The sequence below is a fragment of the Oncorhynchus mykiss genome, chromosome 2 (assembly GCF_057628025.1).
Source record: "Oncorhynchus mykiss isolate SJ-2025 chromosome 2, ASM5762802v1, whole genome shotgun sequence".
Taxonomy (NCBI): domain Eukaryota; kingdom Metazoa; phylum Chordata; class Actinopteri; order Salmoniformes; family Salmonidae; genus Oncorhynchus; species Oncorhynchus mykiss.
In genome coordinates, this window is record NC_143023.1 from 104,115,455 (window position 1) to 104,136,497 (window position 21,043).

The following is a 21,043-nucleotide window of genomic DNA, read 5'->3' on the forward strand; positions in this document are numbered from 1 at the left end:
TTTAAAACACATTTTTCATCTTTATTTAACTAGGCAAGTCAGTTAAGAACAAATTCATATTTTCAATGATCCTCTACGACTGGAAAACCGACATAATCTGCCCGAGGATTCCAACAGGCCCCTCAGGTGCGACGTCCGCTGAAGACCCATTCTGCGAACCTTCCTGGCCTGCTAGCTACCTAGAGCTAATTGGAACCCTACTAATTCCACGACTGGTCTATCGACGTCACCGCACAGAGAGGCAAAGACAGACTCACCCCCATCGTGACGTCCCCCAAAGACTAACTTGCTAGCCCCGGTCTGTTAACTGCTAGCCCCTGCTAACTGCTTGCTTGCAAACCGTGTCTGGTAACTGCTGGCTTGCCAGCCCCAGTCTGCTAACTACTAACTGTTAGTATCGGCCTGCTAACTGTCTGAATCGCCGTGTCCCCAGTCAGCCCAACCACTCACTGGACCCATATGTTCACTTGGCTACACATGCCTCTCTCTAATATCAATATGCCTCATCCATTACTGTCCTGTTAGTGATTACTGTCTTATTTCACTGTAGAGCCTCTAGCCCTGCTCAATATGCCTTAACCAACCATGTTGTCCCACCTCCTACGTACGCGATGACATCACCTGGTTTAAACGTCTCTACAGTCTATATCGCTCTCACCATTACTCAATGCCTAGGTTTACCTCCAATGTACTCACATCCTACCTTACCTTTGTCTGTAAAATATGCCTTGAATCTATGCTATCATGCCCAGAAACCTGCTCCTTTTACTCTCTGTTCCGAACGTGCTCGACGGCCAGTTCTTATACCATTACACCATCCGGCTACCCGGATAAAGCACTAAATAAACTTCAGTTAGTGCTAAATACAGCTGCTAAAATAAAATCCTGACTAGAACAAAAAAAAAATATCATATTACTCCAGTGCTAGCCTCCCTACACTGGCTTCCTGTCAAGGCAAGGGCTGATTTCAAGGTTTTACTGCTAACCTACAAAGCATTACATGGGCTTGCTCCTACCTATCTCTCTGATTTGGTCCTGTCATACATACCTACACGTACGCTTCGGTCACAAGACACAGGCCTCCTAATTGTCCCTAGGATTTCTAAGCAAACAGCTGGAGGCAGGGCTTTCTCCTATAGAGCTCCATTTTATGGAATGGTCTGCCTACCCATGTGAGAGACGCAAACTCGGTCTCAACTAAGTCTTTACTGAAGACTCATCTCTTCAGTGGGTCATATGATTGAGTGTAGTCTGGCCCAGGAGTGTGAAGGTGAACGGAAAGGCTCTGGAGCAACGAACCGCCCTTGCTGTCTCTGCCTGGCTGGTTCCCCTCTTTCCACTGGGTTTCTCTGCCTCTAACCCTATTACAGGGGCTGAGTCACTGGCTTACTAGGGCTCTTTCATACCGTCCCTAGGAGGGGTGCGTCACATGAGTGGGTTGAGTCACTGATTAAGTATGCTCTCTCTAATTATCTCTTTCTCGCTTTCTTTCTCTCTCTCGGAGGACCTGAGCCCTTGGAACATGCCTCAGGACTACATGGCATGATGACTCCTTGCTGTCCCCAGTCCACCTGGCCGTGCTGCTGCTCCAGTTTCAACTGTTCTGCCTGTGATTATTATTATTTGACCATGCTGGTCATTTATGAACATTTGAACATCTTGGCCATGTTCTGTTATAATCTCCACCCGGCACAGCCAGAAGAGGACTGGCCACCCCACATAGCCTGGTTCCTCTCTAGGTTTCTTCCTAGGTAGTTTTTCCTAGCCACCGTGCTTCTACACCTGCATTGCTTGCTGTTTGGGGTTTTAGGCTGTACAGCACTTTGAGATATCAGCTGATGTACGAAGGGCTTTATAAATACATTTTATTTGATTTTGATTACCGACCATTTCGTATTCCACCGTACCTTCTCCGTACTAACCTCCAGACGAGCTTCAATGCCATACAACTCTCCTTCCGTGGCGTCCAACTGCTCTTAAACGGAAGTAAAACTAAACGCATGCTATTCAAACGATCACTGCCCACACCTGCTCGCCCATCCAGCATCACTACTCTGGACGGCTCTGACTTAGATTACGTGGACAACTACAAATACCTGGTTAGACTGTAAACTCTCCTTCCAGACTCACATTAAGCATCTCCAATCCAAAATTAAATCTATAGTTGGCTTCCTATATCGCATCAAAGCATCCTTCACTCATGCTGCCAAACATACCCTCGTAAAACTGACCATCCTACAGATCCTTGACTTCGGTGATCTATATATAATCTATAAAATTGTCTCCAACACTCTACTCAACAAACTGGATGCAGTCTATCACAGTGCCATCCGTTTTGTCACCAAAGCCCCATACACTATCCACCATTGCGACCTGTATGCTCTCGTTGGTTGGCCCTCGTTTCATACTCGTCGCCAAACCCACTGGGTACAGGTTATCTACAAATCTCTGCTAGGTGGTCACCATAGCAGCACCCACTCGTAACACGTGCTCCAGCAGGTATATCTCACTGGTCACCCCCAAAGCCAACTCCTCCTTTGGTCGTCTTCCCTTCCAATTCTCTGCTGCCAATGACTGGAACGAACTGTAAAAATCACTGAAGCTGGAGACTCATATCTCCCTCACTAGCTTTAAGCACCAGCTGTCAGAGCAGCTTACAGATCACTGCTCCTGTACATAGCCCATCTGTAAACAGCCCATCTATCTACCTACCTCATCCCCATACTGTATTTATTTATCTTGCTCCTGTGCACCCCAGTATCTCTACTTGCACATTCATCTTATGCACATCTACCATTCCAGTGTTTAATTGCTATATTGTAATTACTTCGCCACGATGGCCTATTTATTGCCTTAACGACCTTATCTTACCTGATTTGCACTCACTGTATATAGACTTTTTGTTTTCTTTTGTTCTACTGTATTATTGACTATGTTTTGTTTATTCCATGTGTAACTCTGTGTTGTTGTATGTGTCAAACTGCTTTGCTTTATCTTGGCCAGGTCGCAGTTGCAAATGAGAACTTGTTCTCAACTAGCCTACCTGGTTAAATAAAGGCAAAATAAAAAAAAATGAAAAAAATGAAACAATGTCTGGAGAGATTAAATGGGAACATGACAGAAAAAGAGGAAGGGACGAGGACAGAGAGATGGGAAGGGACGAGGACAGAGAGTTGGGAAGGGACGAGGACAGAGAGTTGGGAAGGGACGAGGACAGAGAGTTGGGAAGGGACGAGGACAGAGAGATGGGAAGGGACGAGGACAGAGAGATGGGAAGGGACGAGGACAGAGAGATGGGAAGGGACGAGGACAGAGAGATGGGAAGGGACGAGGACAGAGAGATGGGAAGGGACGAGGACATAGAGATGGGAAGGGAAGAGGACAGAGAGATGGGAAGGGAAGAGGACAGAGAGATGGGAAGGGAAGAGGACAGAGAGATGGGAAGGGAAGAGGACAGAGAGATGGGAAGGGAAGAGGACAGAGAGATGGGAAGGGAAGAGGACAAAGAGATGGGAAGGGAAGAGGACAGAGAGATGGGAAGGGAAGAGGACAGAGAGATGGGAAGGGAACAGGTCTACCACAGAGACGGGAAGGGAACAGGTCTACCACAGAGACACACACATATCATAACCCCCAAGACATTCTAACCTCTCACCATTACAATAACAAGTGGGTTAGCATTGTTTGGGGGTATGATATTTGTGAATCTGTAACTCTCTCACTCATCATTATCCAGGATTCATTCAGGATTATCCGTAATCATGGTAACATCACAATGAATGTAGAGGTGTTAAGAAACATATTATATTCTTATTGACAATAACAGCGACTCCAAGACAACACAATACTTTATCTACCATTCATTTCTATTGGGCACAAAATAATCGGAAACACAACCAAAACATACAGCGAATGCATCCAACAAGTTTTTGGAGTCACAAGCTTGAAGTAGATGTGTACTAAGAATAACCAAATATTACACTTCTTACTACTTTAATACACATTTAAGTGAATTTGAATTTAAGTGAATACACATTTAAGTGAATTTGTGAATTTGTCCTAAAATGAATGGACTATGTACAAAAAGTGCTGTAATTTCCAAATGGCTATGGATGAAAAAAATATATAATTTAAACATTAGTCTGCACTTTAACCTCATAGTTAAGTTATCATTTCAATTCCAAAGTGTTGGAATAGAGAACCAGAACAACAACACGTGTCACTGTCCCAATAATATTGGAGCTCACTGTATTTCATGGACATCAGAACTGACTGCTGAAATGCCAAGGTAACAGTTAAGAACTGCAGCTAAGAGAAGCTTCCAGAGAAGTAACCAGAGACGGTCTTGGTTAGTGTAACCTAAGGTATCTGACATTAGGATTAGGGTTAATGTTGAGGTATGTATGAGGTATCTTCTGAGGAGGGTAAGGTTTCCAGCCATGCTGCTATCAGAATCCTCTGGCATCCATTATTAAACAGGCCAGAATCACCAGGTAAACCTGTGCAGAATAAGACTGCTTAGGGTTAATGGACAACACAGGCACCCCAGCAAACCAAAATTGGTTTTGTGAAAGTTCTCAGAACATTTGTTAAGTTGCGGCAAATGTTCTCATAAAACGAATACTGTCCAGTTGTGCTGAATATTATTCAATGTTTGTATACAACATTCGCATTTTGTCCGTTCTTTACCTGGAAACCTAATGAGAATGTTTTGGGAATGTCTGTGCTCAGCCCATTCCTGTAGTCCCTGTTCACCCATGACTGAGGGCCACACACACGTCTCCAACCACGCATGTCTCCGACCAATAGAATTTGATTTGATTTTTAAGTTGTTACAGATGTTGTGCCATTTTTTTGGTGGAAATTAGGAGAACATTCCAAGGATGATTAATTTAAGATATTTTAAAAAACAAAAAACATTTGTTATCAGAAACATTTTTGGAATGTTTTGGGGTAAAACCATAACTAATGTTTTGGGGATGTTATCAACCTGACGTTAGATAAAACCATAACTAATGTTTTGGGGATGTTATCATCCTGATGTTAGATAATACATACAGGCTACATACATGATATAGGCTATTAACAGTATAATATAGGCTACATACAGTATGATATAGGCTACATACATGATATAGGCTACATAGAGTATGATATAGGCTACATACAGTATGATATAGGCTACTTACATGATATAGGTTACACAAAGTATGATATGGGCTACATACAGTATGATATAGTGTACATACAGTATGATACAGGCAATATACATGCTTTCGGCTACATACAGTATGATATAGGCTACATACAATATGATATAGGCTACATAGAGTATGATATAGGCTACATAGGGTATAAAATATAGGATACATACAGGATGATATAGGCTACATACAGTATGATATAGGCTACTTACATGATATAGGTTACATGAAGTATGATATAGACTACATACAGTATGATATAGGGTACATACAGTATGATACAGGCTATATACATGCTTTCGGCTACATACAGTTTGATGAAGGCTACATACAGTATGATACAGGCTACATACATGATATAGGCTGCATCCTATATCATACTGTATGTTGCCTATAGCGTGTTGTATGTAGCCTATAGCATGTATGTAGCCTATATCATACTATATGTAGCCTATATCATCATCAGCCTACATACAGTATGATATAGGCTACATAGAGTATAATATAGGCTACATACAGTATGATGAAGGCTACATACAGTATGATGTAGGCTATATACAGTATGATATAGGCTACATACAGTATAATATAGGCTACATACAGCATGATATAGGCTACATACAGCATGATATAAATAGAGAATGATACAGGCCACATACATGCTATAGGCTACATACAGTATGATATAGGCTACATACAGTATGATAGAGGCTACATACAGTATGATATAGGCTACATATAGTATGATATAGGCTAAATAGAGAATGATACAGGCTACATACATGCTATAGGATACATACAGTATGATATAGGGTACATATAGTATGATATAGGCTACATACAGTATGATATAGGCTACATACTGAATGATATAGGCTACATAATGTATGATATAGGCTAAATAGAGAATGATACAGGCTACATACATGCTATAGGCTACATACAGTATGCTAGAGGCTACATACAGTATGATAGAGGCTACATACAGTATGATATAGGCTACATATAGTATGATATAGGCGAAATAGAGAATGATACAGCCTACATACATGCTATAGGATACATACAGTATGATATAGGGTACATATAGTATGATATAGGCTACATAGAGTATGATATAGGCTACATACTGTATGATATAGGCTAAATAGAGAATGATACAGGCTACATACATGCTATAGGCTACATACAGTATGATATAGGCTACATACGGTATGATATAGGCTACATAGAGTATGATATAGGCTACATACGGTATAAAATATAGGCTACATACAGTATGATATAGGCTACTTACATGATATAGGTTACATAAAGTATGATATGGGCTACATACAGTATGATATAGTGTACATACAGTGTGATACAGGCAATATACATGCTTTCGGCTACATACAGTATAATGAAGGCTACATACAGTATGATACAGGCTACATACATGATATAGGCTGCATACATGATATAGGCTACATAGAGTATGATATAGGCTACATACATGCTATAGGCTACATACAACACGCTATAGGCAACATACAGTATGATATAGGCTACATACAGTATTATATAGGCTACATAGAGTATAATATAGGCTACATACAGTATGATGAAGGCTACATACAGTATGATATAGGCTACATACAGTATAATATAGGCTACATACAGCATGATATAGGCTACATACAGCATGATATAGGCTACATACAGCATGATATAAATAGAGAATGATACAGGCCACATACATGCTATAGGCTACATACAGTATGATATAGGTTACATACAGTATGATAGAGGCTACATACAGTATGATATAGGCTACATATAGTATGATATAGGCTAAATAGAGAATGATACAGGCTACATACATGCTATAGGATACATACAGTATGATATAGGGTACATATAGTATGATATAGGCTACATACAGTATGATATAGGCTACATACTGAATGATATAGGCTACATAATGTATGATATAGGCTAAATAGAGAATGATACAGGCTACATACATGCTATAGGCTACATACAGTATGCTAGAGGCTACATACAGTATGATAGAGGCTACATACAGTATGATATAGGCTACATATAGTATGATATAGGCTAAATAGAGAACAATACAGGCTACATACATGCTATAGGCTACATATAGTATGATATAGGCTACATATAGTATGATATAGGCTAAATAGAGAATGATACAGGCTACATACATGCTATAGGATACATACAGTATGATATAGGGTACATATAGTATGATATAGGCTACATAGAGTATGATATAGGCTACATACTGTATGATATAGGCTACATACTGTATGATATAGGCTAAATAGAGAATGATACAGGCTACATACATGCTATAGGCTACATACAGTATGATATAGGCTACATACGGTATGATATAGGCTACATACAGTATGATAGAGGCTACATACAGTATGATACAGGCTAAATAGCGTGTATGTAGCCTGTATCATTCTCTATTTAGCCTGTATCATACTGTATGTAGCCTATAGCGTGTATGTAGCCTGTATCATTCTCTATAGGCTACATACAGTATGATAGAGGCTACATTCAGTATGATATAGGGTACATACGGTATGATATAGGCTAAAAAAAAAAAATGTTACCTTTATTTAACTAGGCAAGTCAGTTAAGAACAAATTCTTATTTTCAATGACGGTCTAAGAACATTGGGTTAACTGCCTTGTTCAGGTGCAGAACAACAGATTTGTACCTTGTCAGCTCGGGGATTCGATCTTGGAACCTTTCGGTTACTAGTCCAACTCTCTACGCTGCCGCCCTACATACAGTATGATATAGTCTACATACAGTATGATACAGGCTACATACGGTATGATACAGGCTACATACGGTATGATACAGGCTACATACGGTATGATACAGGCTACGTACAGTATGATATAGCCAACATGACACAGCCACCACCATTCTTGAAATTATGAGGAGGGGCACTCAGTGATGTGTTGTATTGTGTTGGATTTGCCACTAACATAACACTTTGTATTCAGGGCGTGAAGTTATTTTCTTTCCCATATTTTTAGCAGGTTTACTTTAGTGCTTTATATATTATTGCAAACAGGATGCATGTTTTGGAATATTTGTGATCTGTACAGGCTTCCTTCTTTTCACTCTGTCCTTTAGGTTAGTATTGTTGAGTCTCTACAATGTTGTCGATCATCCTCAGTTGTCTCCTATCACAGCCATTAAACTATAACTGTTTTAAAGTCACCATTGGCCTCATGGTGAAATCCCTGAGCGATTTCCTTCCTCTCCGGAAACAGAGTCAGGAAGGGCGCATGTATCCTTTTAGTGACTGGGTGTATTGATAACCATCCAAAGTGTAATTTAATATCTTCAACATGCTCAAAGGGATATTTAATGTCTGCTTTTTTTCCACATCTACCAATAGCTGCCCTTCTTTGCGAACCATTGGAAAAACTCACTGGTCTTTGGGGATGAAGAAAAAATGTGCCACCCCTACAGAAGACTTTATCATTAAGCTGATACAGGACTAGTAAAGGTCCAGAACACTACTTTATCATTAAGCTGATACAGGACTAGTAAAGGCCCAGAACACTACTTTATCATTAAGCTGGTACAGGACTAGTAAAGGCCCAGAACACTACTTTATCATTAAGCTGTTACAGGACTAGTAAAGGCCCAGAACACGAATTTATCATTAAGCTGTTACAGGACTAGTAAAGGCCCAGAACACTACTTTATCATTAAGCTGATACAGGACTAGTAAAGGCCCAGTGCACTACTTTATCATTAAGCTGTTACAGGACTAGTAAAGGCCCAGAACACTACTATATCATTAAGCTGTTACAGGACTAGTAAAGGCCCAGAACACTACTTTATCATTAAGCTGGTACAGGACTAGTAAAGGCCCAGAACACTACTTTATCATTAAGCTGTTACATGACTAGTAAAGTCCCAGAACACTACTTTATCATTAAGCTGTTACAGGACTAGTAAAGGCCCAGAACACTACTTTATCATTAAGCTGATACAGGACTAGTAAAGGCCCAGAACACTACTTACCATTAAGCTGATACAGGACTAGTAAAGGCCCAGTGCACTACTATATCGGTCCGCTGGTACAGGACTAGTAAAGGCCCAGAGCACTACTTTATCATTAAGCTGGTACAGGACTAGTAAAGGCCCAGAGCACTACTATATCATTAAGCTGTTACAGGACTAGTAAAGGCCCAGAACACTACTTTATCATTAAGCTGGTACATGACTAGTAAAGGCCCAGAACACTACTATATCATTAAGCTGGTACAGGACTAGTAAAGGCCCAGAACACTACTTTATCATTAAGCTGGTACAGGACTAGTAAAGGCCCAGAACACTACTTACCATTAAGCTGATACAGGACTAGTAAAGGCCCAGAACACTACTTACCATTAAGCTGATACAGGACTAGTAAAGGCTCAGAGCACTACTTTATCATTAAGCTGTTACAGGACTAGTAAAGGTCCAGAACACTACTTACCATTAAGCTGTTACATGACTAGTAAAGTCCCAGAACACTACTTTATCATTAAGCTGTTACAGGACTAGTAAAGGCCCAGAACACTACTATATCATTAAGCTGTTACAGGACTAGTAAAGGCCCAGAACACTACTTTATCATTAAGCTGTTACAGGACTAGTAAAGGCCCAGAACACTACTTTATCATTAAGCTGTTACAGGACTAGTAAAGGCCCAGAACACTACTATATCATTAAGCTGTTACAGGACTAGTAAAGGCCCAGAACACTACTTTATCATTAAGCTGTTACAGGACTAGTAAAGGCCCAGAACACTACTTTATCATTAAGCTGTTACAGGACTAGTAAAGGCCCAGAACACTACTTTATCATTAAGCTGATACAGGACTAGTAAAGGCCCAGAACACTACTTACCATTAAGCTGATACAGGACTAGTAAAGGCCCAGAACACTACTATATCATTAAGCTGTTAGAGGACTAGTAAAGTCCCAGAACACGACTTTATCATTAAGCTGTTAGAGGACTAGTAAAGGCCCAGAACACTACTTTATCATTAAGCTGTTACATGACTAGTAAAGTCCCAGAACACGACTTTATCATTAAGCTGTTAGAGGACTAGTAAAGGCCCAGAACACTACTATATCGGTCCGCTGGTACAGGACTAGCAAAGGCCCAGTGCACTACTATATCGGTCCGCTGGTACAGGACTAGTAAAGGCCCAGAACACTACTTTATCATTAAGCTGTTACAGGACTAGTAAAGGCCCAGAACACTACTATATCATTAAGCTGATACAGGACTAGTAAAGGCCCAAAGCACTACTTTATCATTAAGCTGTTACAGGACTAGTAAAGGCCCAGTAAACAACTTTATCATTAAGCTGATACAGGACTAGTAAAGGCCCAGAGCACTACTTTATCATTAAGCTGATACAGGACTAGTAAAGGCCCAGAGCACTATTTTATCATTAAGCTGATACAGGACTAGTAAAGGCCCAGAACACTACTATATCGGTCCGCTGGTAAAGGACTAGTAAAGGCCCAGAACACTACTATATCGGTCCGCTGGTACAGGACTAGCAAAGGCCCAGTGCACTACTATATCGGTCCGCTGGTACAGGACTAGCAAAGGCCCAGAGCACTACTATATCGGTCCGCTGGTACAGGACTAGTAAAGGCCCAGAACACTACTTACCATTAAGCTGATACAGGACTAGTAAAGGCCCAGAACACTACTTTATCATTAAGCTGATACAGGACTAGTAAAGGCCCAGAGCACTACTATATCGGTCCGCTGGTACAGGACTAGTAAAGGCCCAGAACACTACTTTATCATTAAGCTGATACATGACTAGTAAAGGCCCAGAACACTACTTTATCATTAAGCTGTTACAGGACTAGTAAAGGCCCAGTGCACTACTTTATTGGTCCACTGTTACAGGACTAGTAAAGGCTTCTACCTTTGTGAGAATTTCTTTGGGGTATATACACATCCACCCCCCCCCCCCCATGTTTCAGGGGGTTCTGCAGCACCATAAGCACCACTACTTCCCGCAGCTATTCTTCTAGCAGACAGTTATCGTAGTAAAGTGTTGTGTGTTCTTTATTAAAGAGATGGACAGAGTAAAACAGCCATTTACCTGACATGCATTTGGTAAATGTAACCACTCTACCATTATAAGATAGACTTTGCTTTTTAGCGTGGTGGACAGAGAGAGACAGTTATCTAGGCTTGCAGGAGACCGACAGATCTAAAACATACCCTGGGTTGGAAAAACTGGTAGGTAGCTTTTCCCTATGCATTAGAAATGAGCTAACTGGTATAATATATTTTAATATGAAGCAAAATGTCAACCTGAGCAGTGTCAACACAATATGTATTTGAAGCTGACCTACGTGTCTATATTTTTTCAAAATATTTTTGTCCACAATCGAAAATAGGACTTTATTTTCTTTTGTGTAAAATAAGCAGTAAGCAAGTCAATGCATTTTTGTGTTACGAGGCATTTTCATAAATTGTTCTTTTTTTTATTACATCATTCATTGATCGACAATTATTATTCTGGAGCGACAACAACAGGTTGCTAATGTCACTATTGATCACAGCAGAGTTTCTGAACATAAAGATGCATTGCAATGATCAAACTACAATAAATGTTCGCACGGGCTCTTACCTGGTAAGCATCTAGCTGTTCATCAGTAAATATCGTTTGCTTATTACCCATCTTAGCCTAGTAATTTTCCTCTTGTACAGATTCATCACATTGGAACTTCTATGCGTTTTCTCAAGTCTAGTCATTTAGGGCATTTACACGACGTGGTCAAACAAAAATGATGACTCCGCATAGATGTTCAGTGTCCAGAGAATGGCAAGCTCGGAAACAGTTGGAGGTGTATTCCAATGAGATGTTGTAAACGTATTGAAACGCAGAGGAAGAAGAAAACTTAGCACAATTCTCAGTGCAGCCAGTTGTTGAAGCAGCAGAAGTAGCCTACAGACAGACAAAAGTCCGAAAAGGTCTGAAGAGCAGAATCTGCTGACGCCTTGGGCAGTTTCAGTTTCAGCACAGGCGGCTGTCCACAACTGACGAGAGAATCGTACCGATAATGAACTGTAGTTACCACCAGGGGGCGTCTGCATCACACCCACGCAAGCATTGGAATTCAGAAAACCTTTCTTTCTCAGACGTAAATATGGCTCCTGTTTCAGCGGCAGAAAAGCTCAATCATATTTTCCTCATGTATTAGTAGAATTCTAATTCGTAGCCTCCGTTTTCTAGTTCCAGAATGCAAGTTTAAAAAACATTTACGATTTGCGTGAAATATCTGTGTAAACTCTTTGGAATTGTAATCTGTGGGTGTCACTGAAAAGGCTGATACCCCGTTTCAATATAAAAGTCCATTACACACAATAGACTGACTGACGAGGTGATTTGCCACAGTCGAAATCCTGCAATTAGAGATATGACGCTATTTGTGTAAACGTTTTGACATTTCTAATCTGTGGGTGTCACTGACTAGGCTGATACCCCATTTCATGGGTGCACACTCCATAAGTAAGACTCTACAGTGCCGTTATGCATTCCCCAGATGCTATTATGCAGTCTAATACATCCACAGAGGGATTTGACTATTTTTTGTGATGTTTATTGTCACATGTATTTATTTTGTAAGTTATGCAACAACATTCTGACCTTGTTTAACATTTTCTAATCCAAATATGGCATTATTCCACTATGGATCCGTCGTTTGGAACTGGCTTAATCCAAGATGGCGTAGCAGTCAGACGTATTTGTCCTTCGTCTTGTCGTGTCCCATGTATATATAGTTTTATATATTTTTCTAAGCATATCTTTTTATATTTTTCTAAACCCTTACTTCAAAATACTCTCCTGCAATCCGCCTTACCCAATGTGGTGTGGACCTGCTTTTTCTCTAACGTATTTTTCTTTGCCTCTTACTGGAATCTCTCCAACATAAACTAGCCAGCTAACTAGCCAGCTAACGGTCATCAGCTAACCTTAGCTCGGAAAGCTCTCGCCAGTTTGTACAATGCGATTCAACCAGAGCATACCGGACCTATTTTTTTCTCTCCATATCCCCGGATTCCTATCGCAAGCTCTGAACCTTCTCACCTTCCGAAATTCGCAGCAAACAACCCCTGAATGCTAGCTGTCTAGAGCACAATGGACTGTTGGCTTACGAGGCCCATCGAATACATTCATAAGCCACTAACTAGCAGTCAGCTATCATTTTCTAGCGGTCATCAGCTACCTTTATCCCGGACAACTCTCGCCAGTCTGTACAGCGTGACTCAAACCAGAGCTAGTCGGACTTATTCTTCTCGATATTTTCGGACTCCTACCGCAAGTTCTGAACCTATTTTTATTACATTTTTAATTTTTTTTTTGTTATGATATCTTTTCTTTATTTTTTTAAATGTTTCAATCCACCTGGAATTATAGCAGCTAACGACCCTTGAACGCACAGTCGCTAATCTGTGGCCTACTAGCTATCTTAAGCACATTGGACTGCTGACTTAAGAGGCCCTTCGGACATATTTCTTCGGCCACTAGACATATTTTGCCAATTGGCCTGGTTTATCACACGGAGCCCTGCTGATCCGTCCGCTGATGTAACTGTACGAGGGGGGCACAACAGATGTGTCATTTCAATAAGCATTTCTCTCCGTCGCGTCATCCCTCTAAGGCCTTTCTGTTAGCCTGCTAGCCCCATGCCGCTAGCTGCTTGAAGCCACGCCCTGGACTTGTATGATCACCCGGCTACGCATGCCTTTCCCTAACGTCACCATGCCGTGTTGATTGCTGTTCTGGTTTGTAACTATTGTTTTATTTCACTGTAGAGCCTCTAACACTGCTCAACAAGCCTCAGCTAACTATTTAGATCCACCCCCCACACACGCAGTGACATCACCTGGTTTAAATGCTATTTCTAGAGACAATATTCCTTTCATTATCACTATATGCACAGGTTTACCCCCACTGTATTCACATCCTACTATACCTTTGTCTGTACATAATGCCTTGAATATGTTCTACCGTGCCCAGAAATCTGCTCCTTTTACTCTCTGTTCTGAACATACTAGGCGTCCAGTTCTGTTAGCCTTTAGCCGTACCCTTATCGTACTCCTCCTCTGTTCCTCCGGTGATGTAAAGGTTAATCCAGGCCCTGCAGTGTCTACCTCCACTCCCATCCCCCAGGCTCTCTCATTTGTTGACTTCTGCAACCGTAAAAGCCTTGGTTTCATGCATGTTAACATTAGAAGCCTCCTCCCTAAGTTTGTTTTATTCACTGCCGTAGCACACTCCACCAATCCGGATGTCCTAGCCGTGTCTGAATCCTGGCTTAGGAAGACCACCAAAAACGTTGAAATTTCCATTCCTAACTATAACATTTTCCGACAAGATGGGACTGCCAAAGGGGGCGGTGTTGCAATTTACTGCATAGATAACCTGCAGAGTTCTGTCTTACTATCCAGGTCTGTACCTAAACAATTTGAGCTTCTACTTCTAAAAATGTACCTTTCCAGAAACAAGTCTCTCACCGTTGCCGCTTCCTATAGACCACCCTCTGCCCCCAGCTGTGCCCTCGACACCATATGTGATTTGATTGCCCCCCATCTATCTTCTGAGCTCGTGCTGCTAGGTGACCTAAACTGGGACATGCTTAACACCCCGGTCATCCTAAATTCTAAGCTTGATGCCCTCAATCTCACACAATTTATCAATGAACCTACCAAATATAAACCCAAATCCGTAAACACGGGCACCCTCATAGATATGATCCTAACTAACTCACCCTCCAAATACACCTCTGCTGTTTTCAACCAAGATCTCAGCGATCACTGACTCATTTCCTGCATCCCTAATTGGTCTGCGAGCAAACGACCACCCCTCATCACTGTCAAATGCTCCCTAAAACACTTCTGCGAGCAGGCCTTTCTAATCAACCTGGCCGGGGCATCCTGGAACGACATTGACCTCATCCCAACAGTAGAGGATGCCTGGTTATTCTTTAAAAGTGTCTTCCTCACCATCTTAAATAGGTATGCCCCATTCAAAAAATGTAGAACCAGAAATAGATATAGCCCTTGGTTCACTCCAGACCTGTCAGCCCTTCCCCAGCACAAAAACATCCTGTGGCGTTCTGCATTAGCATCGAATAGCCCCCGTGATATGTAACTTTTCAGGGAAGTTAGGAACCAATATACACAGGCAGTTAGGAAAGCGAAGGCTAGCATTTTTAAACAGAAATTTGCATCATGCAGTACAAACTCAAAGTTCTGGGACACTGTAAAGTCCATGGAGAATAAGAGCACCTTATCCCAGCTACCCACTCCTCTGAGGCTAGGAAACGCTGTTTCAATAAGTATTTCTCTACGGCTGGCCATGCTTTACACCTGGCTACCCCTACCCCGGTCAATTGCCCAGCACCCTCCACAGCAACCCGCACAAGCCCCCACCATATCTCCTTCGCCCATATCCAGATAGCTGATGTTCTGAAAGAACTGCAAAATCTGGACCCCTACAAATCAGCCGGGCTAGACAATCTGGACCCTCTCTTTCTTAAATTATCTGCCAAAATTTTTGCAACCCCTCTTACTAGCCTGTTCAACCTCTCTTTTGTATCGTCTGAGATTCCCAAAGATTGGAAAGCTGCCGCGGTCATCCCCCTCTTCAAAGGGGGAGACACTCTAGACCCAAACTGCTACAGACCTATATCTATCCTTTCCTGCATCTCTAAGGTCTTCGAAAGCCAAATTAACAAACAGATTACTGACCATTTTGAATCACATCGTACCTTCTCTGCTATGCAATCTGGTTTCCGAGCTGGTCATGGGTGCACCTCAGCCACGCTCAACAAGGTCCTTAACGATATCATAACTGCCATCGATAAGAGACATTGCTCTGCAGCTGTATTCATCGACCTGGCCAAGGCTTTCGACTCTGTCAATCACCACATTCTTATTGGCAGACTCAAAAGCCTTGGTTTCTCAAATGATTGCCTCGCCTGGTTCACCAACTACTTCTCTGATAGAGCTCAGTGTGTCAAATCGGAGGGCCTGTTGTCCGGACCTCTGGCAGTCTCTATGGGGGTGCCACGGGGTTCAATTCTCGGGCCGACTCTCTTCTCTGGATACATCAATGATGTCGCTCTTGCTGATAGTGATTCTCTAATCCACCTCTACGCAGACGACACCATTCTGTATACTTCTTGCCCTTCTTTGGACACTGTGTTAACTAACCTCCAGACGAATTTCAATGCCATACAACTCTCCTTCCGTGGCCTCCAACTGCTCTTAAATGCAAATAAAACTAAATGCATGCTATTCAACCGATCATTCAAATCAAATCAAATTTTATTTGTCACATACACATGGTTAGCAGATGTTAATGCGAGTGTAGCGAAATGCTTGTGCTTCTAGTTCCGACAATGCAGTAATAACCAACAAGTAATCTAACTAACAATTCCAAAACTACTGTCTTGTACACAGTGTAAGGGGATAAAGAATATGTACATAAGGATATATGAATGAGTGATGGTACAGAGCAGCATAGGCAAGATACAGTAGATGGTATCGAGTACAGTATGTACAAATGAGATGAGTATGTAAACAAAGTGGCATAGTTTAAAGTGGCTAGTGATACATGTATTACATAAGGATACAGTCGATGATATAGAGTACAGTATATACGTATGCATATGAGATGAATAATGTAGGGTAAGTAACATTATATAAGGTAGCATTGTTTAAAGTGGCTAGTGATATATTTACATCATTTCCCATCAATTCCCATTATTAAAGTGGCTGGAGTTGAGTCAGTGTCAGTGTGTTGGCAGCAGCCACTCAATGTTAGTGGTGGCTGTTTAACAGTCTGATGGCCTTGAGATAGAAGCTGTTTTTCAGTCTCTCGGTCCCAGCTTTGATGCACCTGTACTGACCTCGCCTTCTGGATGATAGCGGGGTGAACAGGCAGTGGCTCGGGTGGTTGATGTCCTTGATGATCTTTATGGCCTTCCTGTGACATCGGGTGGTGTAGGTGTCCTGGAGGGCAGGTAGTTTGCCCCCGGTGATGCGTTGTGCAGACCTCACCACCCTCTGGAGAGCCTTACGGTTGAGGGCGGAGCAGTTGCCGTACCAGGCGGTGATACAGCCCGCCAGGATGCTCTCGATTGTGCATCTGTAGAAGTTTGTGAGTGCTTTTGGTGACAAGCCGAATTTCTTCAGCCTCCTGAAGTTGAAGAGGCGCTGCTGCGCCTTCTTCACAATGCTGTCTGTGTGAGTGGACCAATTCAGTTTGTCTGTGATGTGTATGCCGAGGAACTTAAAACTTGCTACCCTCTCCACTACTGTTCCATCGATGTTGATAGGGGGGTGTTCCCTCTGCTGTTTCCTGAAGTCCACAATCATCTCCTTAGTTTTGTTGACGTTGAGTGTGAGGTTATTTTCCTGACACCACACTCCGAGGGCCCTCACCTCCTCCCTGTAGGCCGTCTCGTCGTTGTTGGTAATCAAGCCTACCACTGTTGTGTCGTCCGCAAACTTGATGATTGAGTTGGAGGCGTGCGTGGCCACGCAGTCGTGGGTGAACAGGGAGTACAGGAGAGGGCTCAGAACGCACCCTTGTGGGGCCCCAGTGTTGAGGATCAGCGGGGAGGAGATGTTGTTGCCTACCCTCACCACCTGGGGGCGGCCCGTCAGGAAGTCCAGTACCCAGTTGCACAGGGCGGGGTCGAGACCCAGGGTCTCGGGCTTGATGACGAGCTTGGAGGGTACTATGGTGTTGAATGCCGAGCTGTAGTCAATGAACAGCATTCTCACATAGGTATTCCTCTTGTCCAGATGGGTTAGGGCGGTGTGCAGTGTGGTTGAGATTGCATCGTCTGTGGACCTATTTGGGCGGTAAGCAAATTGGAGTGGGTCTAGGGTGTCAGGTAGGGTGGAGGTGAAATGGTCCTTGACTAGTCTCTCAAAGCACTTCATGATGACGGAAGTGAGTGCTACGGGGCGGTAGTCGTTTAGCTCAGTTACCTTAGCTTTCTTGGGAACAGGAACAATGGTGGCCCTCTTGAAGCATGTGGGAACAGCAGACTGGTATAGGGATTGATTGAATATGTCCGTAAACACACCGGCCAGCTGGTCTGCGCATGCTCTGAGGGCGCGGCTGGGGATGCCGTCTGGGCCTGCAGCCTTGCGAGGGTTAACACGTTTAAATGTCTTACTCACCTCGGCTGCAGTGAAGGAGAGACCGCATGTTTTCGTTGCAGGCCATGTCAGTGGCACTGTATTGTCCTCAAAGCGGGCAAAAAAGTTATTTAGTCTGCCTGGGAGCAGGACATCCTGGTCCGTGACTGGGCTGGATTTCTTCCTGTAGTCCGTGATTGACTGTAGACCCTGCCACATGCCTCTTGTGTCTGAGCCGTTGAATTGAGATTCTACTTTGTCTCTGTACTGACGCTTAGCTTGTTTGATAGCCTTGCGGAGGGAATAGCTGCACTGTTTGTATTCGGTCATGTTACCAGACACCTTGCCCTGATTAAAAGCAGTGGTTTGCGCTTTCAGTTTCACGCGAATGCTGCCATCAATCCACGGTTTCTGGTTAGGGAATGTTTTAATCGTTGCTATGGGAACGACATCTTCAACGCACGTTCTAATGAACTCACACACCGAATCAGCGTATTCGTCAATGTTGTTGTCTGACGCAATACGAAACATGTCCCAGTCCACGTGGTGGAAGCAGTCTTGGAGTGTGGAGTCAGCTTGGTCGGACCAGCTTTGGACAGACCTCAGCGTGGGAGCCTCTTGTTTTAGTTTCTGTCTGTAGGCAGGGATCAACAAAATGGAGTCGTGGTCAGCTTTTCCGAAAGGGGGGCGGGGCAGGGCCTTATATGCGTCGCGGAAGTTAGAGTAACAATGATCCAAGGTCTTTCCACCCCTGGTTGCGCAATCGATATGCTGATAAAATTTAGGGAGTCTTGTTTTCAGATTAGCCTTGTTAAAATCCCCAGCTACAATGAATGCAGCCTCCGGATGAATGGTTTCCAGTTTGCAAAGAGTTAAATAAAGTTCGTTCAGAGCCATCGATGTGTCTGCTTGGGGGGGGGATATATACGGCTGTGATTATAATCGAAGAGAATTCTCTTGGTAGATAATGCGGTCTACATTTGATTGTGAGGAATTCTAAATCAGGTGAACAGAAGGATTTAAGTTCCTGTATGTTTCTTTCATCACACCATGTCACGTTAGTCATAAGGCATACGCCCCCGCCCCTCTTCTTACCAGAAAGTTGTTTGTTTCTGTCTGCGCGATGTGTGGAGAAACCCGTTGGCTGCACCGCTTCGGATAGAGTCTCTCCAGTGAGCCACGTTTCCGTGAAGCAAAGAACGTTACAGTCTCTGATGTCCCTCTGGAATTCTACCCTTGCTCGGATTTCATCAACCTTGTTGTCAAGAGACTGGACATTGGCAAGAAGAATGCTAGGGAGTGGTGCACGGTGTGCCCGTCTCCGGAGTCTGACCAGAAGACCGCCTCGTTTCCCTCTTTTTCGGAGTTGTTTTCTTTTGGGGTCGCTGCATGGAATCCACTCAGTTGTCCTGTTTGTAAGGCAGAACACAGGATCCGCGTCGCGAAAAACATATTCTTCGTAGTACTGATGGTGAGTTGATGCTGATCTTATATTCAGTAGTTCTTATCGACTGTATGTAATGAAACCTAAGATGACCTGGGGTACTAATGTAAGAAATAACACGTAAAAAAACAAAAAACTGCATAGTTTCCTAGGAACGCGAAGCAAGGCGGCCATCTCTGCCCGCACCTGCCCGCCCATCCAGCATCACTACTCTGGACGGCTCTGACTTAGAATACGTGGATAACTTCAAATACCTAGGTGTCTAGCTAGACTGTAAACTCTCCTTCCAGACTCACATTAAAACCTTCTGCGACTCTAGGGGCAGTATTTTCATTTTTGGAAAAAAAACGTTCCCATTTTAAACGGGATATTTTGTCAGGACAAGATGCTAGAATATGCATATAATTGACAGCTTTGGATAGAAAACACTAACATTTCCAAAACTGTAAAGATATTGTCTGTGAGTATAACATAACTGATGTTGCAGGCGAAAGCCTGAGAAAAATCCAATCCGGAAGTGCCCCATATTTTGAAAGCGCTGCGTGCCAATGAGTCCCCACTGAGTTGTGAATGTGCTATGAACCAGCTTACGCTTTCTACATATTCCCCAAGGTGTCTACAGCATTGTGACATAGTTTTATGCATTTATGTTGAAGAATACCCGTAGGGAGCTACATTGCGCAAGTGTTCACATGATGCTCCCGGAGAAAATCTTGCGTAAAGTACAGAGGTAGCCATTATTCCAATCGCTTCTACTGAGAAACCAATTGTCCCGGTGGATATATTATCGAATCGATATTTGAAAAACACCTTGAGGATTGATTCTAAACAACGTTTGCCATGTTTCTGAAGATATTATGGCGCTAATTTGGAATATTTTTCGGCATTGTCGTGACGTCAATTTCCGGTCGATTTCTCAGCCAAACGTGAAGAACAAACGGATCTATTTCGCCTACAAAAATAATATTTTGGGAAAAATGAACTTTGGCTACCTACCTGGGAGTCTCGTGAGTGAAAACATCCAAAGTTCATCAAAGGTAAACAATTTAATTTGATTGCTTTTATGATTTTCGTGACATGGTTGCCTGCTGCTAGCAAGGCATAATGCTATGCTAGGCTATCGATAAACTTACACAAAGGCTTGTCTAGCTTTGGCTGTAAAGC

General features: G+C 42.6%; 1 protein-coding gene across 3 annotated transcripts in view; it reads right to left on the reverse strand.

The window, feature by feature from the left end:
• The window catches only part of LOC110501421 (calcium and integrin-binding family member 2), a 59,288-nt gene extending 46,941 nt beyond the window's left edge, over nt 1-12,347 (reverse strand). For all 3 annotated transcript variants that reach the window (XR_016491137.1, XR_016491138.1, XM_036961240.2), the window contains exon 1: nt 11,903-12,347. Coding sequence is in view for 1 of the 3 variants with exons in the window: in XM_036961240.2 (XP_036817135.1) it covers nt 11,903-11,953 (51 nt within the window). In the remaining 2 variants the exon portion in view is untranslated. The remainder of the gene's footprint in view (nt 1-11,902) is intronic.
• Between the last annotated feature and the right edge of the window lie 8,696 nt (nt 12,348-21,043).